A 6,730-nucleotide genomic window follows, 5' to 3' on the forward strand; every position below is an offset into this window, starting at 1 on the left:
TAGACTCTAGACATCCCCTATGTGGAGGGATTTGGCAATAGGGTGGGAGGGAGGGTGGAAGGGGAGTGCGGGAGGAGGGGAGGGAGAGGGAACTGGGATTGACATGTGAAACAAGCTATTTAAAATTAAAATAAAAAATGATTAAAAAAAAAAAAAAAAAGAAAGGTCTGAAGGGTGAGTGTGGCTTCCAGTTTCTCTAAACCACTTTCTTCCCTTTGACATGTTCTCAAGGCACTTGGGGTCCAGAGCTTCCAGAAAAGATCATGGCTGAGCCCAGTGACAACTCTCTGAGGATTGTTCTGGTAGGGAAAACAGAAAGTGGGAAAAGTGCCACAGCAAACACTATCCTGGGGCAGAAGACATTTGCTTCTAGAATTGCACCCCATGCTGTCACTAAGAACTGTCAGAGAGCATCCCGCAAGTGGAAGGAGAGAGAGCTCCTGGTTGTGGACACCCCAGGGCTCTTTGACACCAGAGTGAAGCTGGAAACCACCTGCATTGAAGTCAGCCGGTGTGTCCTCTACTCCTGCCCTGGGCCTCACGCCATCATCCTGGTACTGCAGCTGGGTCGCTACACAGAGGAAGAGCAAGAAACTGTCATTAGGATCAAGGCTATCTTTGGGGAGGCGGCCATGAAGTACATGGTTGTCTTGTTCACCCGCAAAGACGAGCTGGAGGACCAGACCCTAGGTGACTTCATAGCAGACTCAGATACAAACCTAAAAAGCATCATCAAGGAGTGTGACGGCCGCTGCCTGGCCATCAACAACAAAGCAGAGAAGGCCGAGAGGGATATGCAGGTGCAGGAGCTGGAGGAGCTGGTAGAAGCTATGGTGCAGAAAAACGGTGGGGTCTACTTCTCTGACGCCATATACAAGGATGCGGAGCAAAGGCTGAAGAAAGAAGAGGAGATCCTGAGGAAACTTTACACTCATCAAAAAGAGAATGAGATTAGAATAGTAGAGGAAGAGAATGCTCTTGGAAAACTTAGTACTCAGGAAAAAGAGGGCCTAATACAAGCAACTAAGGAAAGATATGACAAAAAGATAAGACAAGAAGCAGAGGATAACATATTTAGCCAGATTGTTGAAGGAGTTAAGAAAATCCTTTTGAAAATTTGGCACGTGGTGGTGGCACACACCTCTAATCCCAGCACTTGTGAGGCAAAGGCAAACGGATCTCTGTGAGTTTGAGGCCAGCCTAGTCTACAGAGCGAGTTCCACGACAGGTGCTAAAGCTACAAAGAAACCCTACCTTAAAAAGAAAGAAAGAAAGGAAAGGAAATGTTGCATTTTCCATAAGTAGTCTGTACATATATATATATATATATATATATATATATATATATTTTTATTTCATTCATTCTGAGCATTTCTCCATCTCATTCCCTACCATTCTCCCTGCTGGCCCTTTCCTACAGTCACCAACAAACTTAAGAGATAGCAGAAGTGGGAATTCACTGAACCAGAGTCAAGACTCAGTGTCAGGCTCCAAGACCAGGTCTCTCATTCCACACTCAGCCCCCTGTGCTAGCTTGTCCTGTCTTACCCATGCTGATGGATCGGAGCGCCTCTGTAACCATGAGACCAAATAAACACCTCCTGTGAGATGTTTGTCACACTAACAGAAAAGTCAAAACACAGTCCCTTACCAATTTGTTTTATTATTATTATTATTATTTATTTTTAAGTTTAAATTTAGATTAGAAACAAGGGTGCTCCACAAGTCAGTTCCAGGTCCCTCTCGATTTCCCTCCCCTCCTCCCGTGCCCTCCCCCCAACCTCCCAATATCCCCTCATTTCCCCAGGGAGGGTGAGGTCCTCCATGAGGGTGTCCACAGTCTGTTATTTCATCCAGAGTAGGGCCCAGACCCTCCCCCAAGAGTTCAGGGTGAGAGTGCATCTCACATTGTTGGATGGGAGTCTAAAGTCCATGTGTATACTCGGGATGAATACTGATCTACTGCCCAAGGCTCAATAGATTACCTAGGCCTCCTCACTGACACCCCCAGTCAGGGGTTCTTGATCAGTCCCATGCTGGATTCCTAGGCATCAGCCTGGGATTCAAGAGTTAACCCTTGTCAGGTCAGCTGTTTCTGGAGGTTAAACCAGCCCAGTCTTAATCCCCTTGGTCATCAGTCCTCCCTCTCTGTTACTGGCTTTCTTGAGTTCAGCTCAGTGCTTAGCTGTGGGAGTCTGCCTCTTCTTCCATCAGTTTCAGAAGGTCCCATTTAATAATTATTGCCTCACTGTCTGTGCTACTGGTTTTATGTTCAGGAAGTTGGCTCCTGTACCAATTCGTTCAAGGGTACCACCCACTTTCTCTTCTAAGAGGTTCAGTGTGGCTGGATTTATGTTGAGGCCTTTGATCCATTTGGACTTAAGTTTTGTGCATGGCGATAAACATGGATCGATCCGCATTCTTCTACATGTCAGCCTCCAGTTATGCCAGCACCATTTGTTGAAGATGCTTTCTTTATTCCATTGTATATTTTTAGCTTCTTTGTCAAAGATCAGATATTCATATGTGTGTGGGTTAATATCAGGGTTTTCAATTTGATTCCATTGGTCTACCTGTCTATTTTTGTGCTAATACCAAGCTGTTTTCAGGACTATAGCTCTATAATAGAGCTTGAAGTCAGGGATGGTGATGCCTCCAGACGTTGCCTTGTTGAACAGGGTTGTTTTGGCTATACTGGGTCTTTTGTTTATCCATACAAAATTGACTATTGTTCCTCCAAGGTCTGTGAAGAATTGTGCTGGGATTTTAATGGGGATTGCATTGAATCTGTAGATTGCTTTTGGCAGGATTGCCATTTTTACTACATTGATCCTACCTATCTAAGAGCATGGGAAATCTTTCCATTTTCTGAGGGCTTCTTTAATTTCTTTCTTTAAAGATTCAATGTTCTTGCGATACACGTCTTTCACTTGCTTGGTTAGCGTTACCCCAAGGTATTCTATGTTGTTTGTGGCAATTGTAAAGGGTGATGTTTCTCTGATTTCTTTCTCAGCCCTTTTATCATCTGCATATAGTAGGGCTACTGATTTTCTTGAGTTGATCCTGTAGCCTGCCACTTTGCTGAAGGTGTTAATCAACTGTAAGTGTTGCCTGATAGAGTTCTTTGGGTCATTTATGTAAACTATCATATCATCTACAAATGGTGAAAGTTTGACCTCTTCCTTCCCAATTTGTATCCCCTTGATCCCCTCTTGTTGTCATATGGCAATGGCTAGAACTGAAAGTACAATGTTGAAAAGGTATGGAGAGAGTGGACAGCCTTGTCTTGTTCCTGATTTTAGAGGAATTACATTGAGTTTCTGTCCATTTAGTTTGATGTTGGCTGTTGGTTTACTGTATATAGCTTTTATTATGTTTAAGTATGTTCCTGTTATCCCAGTTCTCTCCAAGGTTGTGTTGGATTTTGTCAAAGGCTTTTTCAGCATCTAGTGAGATGATCATGTGTTTTTTGTTTTTCAGCTTGTTCATATGATGGATTACGCTGATGGATTTTCGTATGTAGAACCAACCCTGCATCCCTGGGATGAAACCTACTTGATCGTGGTGAATGATTGTTTGATGTGTTCTTGGATCATATTTGCCAGTATTTTATTGAGTATTTTTGCATCAATGTTCATGAGGGATATTGGTCTGAAGTTCTCTTTCTTAGTTGTGTCTTTGTGTGGCTTGGGGATCAAGGTTATTGAAGCTTCATAGAAAGAGTTTGGCAAAGACCCTTCTGCTTCTATTGTATGGAATACTTTGAGAAAAATTGGTATAAGCTGTTCTTTGAATTTCTGGTACAATTCTGCACTGAGGCCATCTGGACCTGGGCTTTTTTTGGTTAGGGGACTTTTGATGACTGCTTCTATTTCCATAGGGGTTATCGGTCTATTTAAATTGCTTATCTGTTCTTGATTTAATTTTGGCAAGTAATAGCTATCCAGGAATTCGCCCATTTCCTTTAAATTTTCAAATTTTGTGGAGTACAGGTTTTCAAAGTATGACCTGATGATTCTCTGAATTTCCTCAGGGTCCGTTGTTATGTCCCCCTTTTCATTTCTGATTTTGTTAATTTGCATGTTCACTCTCTGCTGTTCAGTAAGTTTGGACAAAGGTTTGTCTATCTTGTTGATTTTCTCAAAGAACCAACTCTTCGTTGCGTTGATTCTTTGTATTGTTTTCCTAGTTTCTACTTTATTGATTTCAGCCCTCAATTTGATTATTTCCTGGCATATACTCTTCCTGGGGAAGTTTGCTTCTTTGTGTTCTAGAGCTTTCAGCTGTGCTGTTAATTCTCTAGCATAACTATTCTCATGTTTCTTCATGTAGGCGCTTAGTGCTATGAACTTCCCCCGTAGCACTGCTTTCAAAGTGTTTGGGTATGTTGTGTCTTCATTCTCATTGAATTCTAGGAAGTCTTTAATTTCTTTTTTTATTTCTTCTTTGACCCAGGAATGGTGCAGTTGTGCATTATTCAATTTCCATGAGTTTGTAGGTTTTCTACAATTTGTGTTTTTGTTGAATTCTAATTTTAAAGCATGGTGGTCTGATAAGATGCATGGAGTTATTCCAATTTTTTGAAGCTGCTGAGGTTGGATATGTTGCCAAGTATGTGGTTGATTTTTGAGAAGCTTCCATGTGGTGGTGAGAAAAGGTATATTCTTTTTTTATGTGGATGAAATGTTCTATAGATGTCTGTTAATCCCAGTTGGGTCATTACTTCTATTAGACCTTTTGCTTCTTTGTTGAGTTTCTGTCTGGTATTCCTGTCTAGTGGGGAGAGTGGTGTGTTGAAATCTCCCACTATAACTGTGTGGGGCTTTATATGTGATTTAAGTTTTAGTAATCTTTCTTTTACGAATGTGGATGCCTTTGTATTTGGGGCATAGATGTTCAGGATAGACACTTCATCTTGGTGGATTTCGCCTGTGATGAGTATGTAATGACCTCCTTCATCTCTTTTGATTGATTTTATTTTAAAGTCTAATTTGTTAGATACTAGGATTGCTACCCCTGCTTGTTTCTTGGGTCCATTTGATTAGAAATTTTTTCCCAACTTTTAACTCTCAGGTAATGTCTGTCTTTGAGGGTGAGGTATGTTTCTTGTATGCAGCAGAAGGATGGGTTCTGTCTTCGAATCCATTCTGCTAGCCTGTGTCTTTTTATGGGTGAGTTAAGGCTATTAATGTTGAGGGATATTAATGACCATTTACTGCTCATTCTTCTTTGATTTGGAATGGTTGTTGTTGGTGGAATTATGTGTGGAATTTCATCCCATTGTTCTTTTGGCTGTTGGTAGAGAGGGATTCTCTAATGCCTATGTTTTTCTGGTTGTAGTTAACTTCCTTGGGTTGGATATTTCCTTCCAAAACTTTCTGTAGGGCTGGGCTAGTGGATACGTTTGCTTGAATCTAGTTTTGTCATGGAATATCTTGTTTTCTCCATCTATAGTGATTGAGAGCTTTTCCGGGTATAGTAGTCTGGGCTGGCATCCATGGTCTCTTAGTCTTGGTAGAATATCTATCCAGGACTTTCTGGCTTTCAGAGTTTCCATGGAGAAGTCAGGTGTAATTCTGATAGGACTGCCTTAATATGTTACTTGGCCTTTTTCCTTAGCTGCTCTTAATATTCTTTATTCTGTATTTTTGGGGTCTTGATTATTATGTGGCGAGGGGACTTTTTTGTGATCCACTCTATTTGGTGTTCTGTAAGCTTCTTGTACCTTCATTGGCATGTCTTTCTTAAGGTTGGGAAAGTTTTCTTCTATGATTTTGTTGAGTATGTTTTTCTGCCGCTTTGAGTTGGTTTTCTTCTCCTTCTTCTATACCTATTATTCTTAGGTTTGGTCTTTTCATGGTGTCCCATATTTCCTGGCTGTTTTGTGTTAAGGATTTGTTGGACTTAAGATTTTCTTTGGTTGAGGAATCCATTTCTCCTAGTGTATTTTCAACACCTGAGATTCTCTTTTCCATCTCTTGTATTCTGTTGGTAATGCTTGTATCGGTAGTACCTGACTGTTTGCCCAGCTTTTCTATTTCCTGCCTTTCTTCAGATTGTGTTTTTTTGTTGTCTCTATTTCAGTTTTCAAGCCTTGTACTGTTTGCATTGTTTCATGCAATTTTAAGTTTATCTTTTTGTCCATTTGTTGCCTTTTATGATTTTTTTGGTTTACTTTTTCTTCCTTTCTTGCATTTTTTGGTTTGCTTTTTCTTCCAGTTCTTGTATTTTTTGGTTTATTTTTTCTTCCATTACCTGCCTTTTTTGGTTTGTTTCTTCTTTCATTTCTTTCATTTTTTGCTTTGTTTTTTATTCCATTTCCTGCCTTTTTTGCTTTGTTTTTCTTCCATTTCTTGCATTTTTTGGTTTGTTTTTGCCCTTCTTGCATTTTTCGGTTTGTTTTTTTATCCATTTCTTTGAGGGATTTTCCTATATCCTCTTTTAGGACCTCTATCATTTTCATGCAAGTGGTTTTAAGGTCATTCTCTTCTGCTTCATTTGCATTGGAATGTTGGAGTCTTGCTGGTATGGAGTCTGTAGAATCTGGTGGTGTCATATTTGTTTTTCTGTTGCTGAGTGTGTTTTTGTATTGTCTCTTTCCCATCTCTTCTTCTAGTGGGTACAGAAAGAGCCCCTTACTGGTCTGGTGGTTAGGGGACCAGAGTTCCCCTTTGGTGGGTGCTAGTAAGTCCAATAATCTGGTAGTTCTTCTATTCCTTGTCCTCATTTT

At 40.5% G+C, this 6,730-nt stretch overlaps 1 protein-coding gene across 1 annotated transcript; it reads left to right on the forward strand.

The window, feature by feature from the left end:
• Positions 1-243: 243 nt before the first annotated feature.
• LOC121138346 (GTPase IMAP family member 7-like) lies at positions 244-1,217 on the forward strand. Its single transcript, XM_040741066.1, has one exon. The coding sequence runs from the start codon at positions 264-266 to the stop codon at positions 1,185-1,187; it is 924 nt and encodes a 307-aa protein (XP_040597000.1). The 5' UTR covers positions 244-263; the 3' UTR covers positions 1,188-1,217.
• The last annotated feature ends 5,513 nt before the right edge of the window (positions 1,218-6,730 follow it).

Source organism: Mesocricetus auratus, unplaced genomic scaffold, assembly GCF_017639785.1.
Source record: "Mesocricetus auratus isolate SY011 unplaced genomic scaffold, BCM_Maur_2.0 contig_10949_pilon_obj, whole genome shotgun sequence".
Taxonomy (NCBI): Eukaryota; Metazoa; Chordata; class Mammalia; order Rodentia; family Cricetidae; genus Mesocricetus; species Mesocricetus auratus.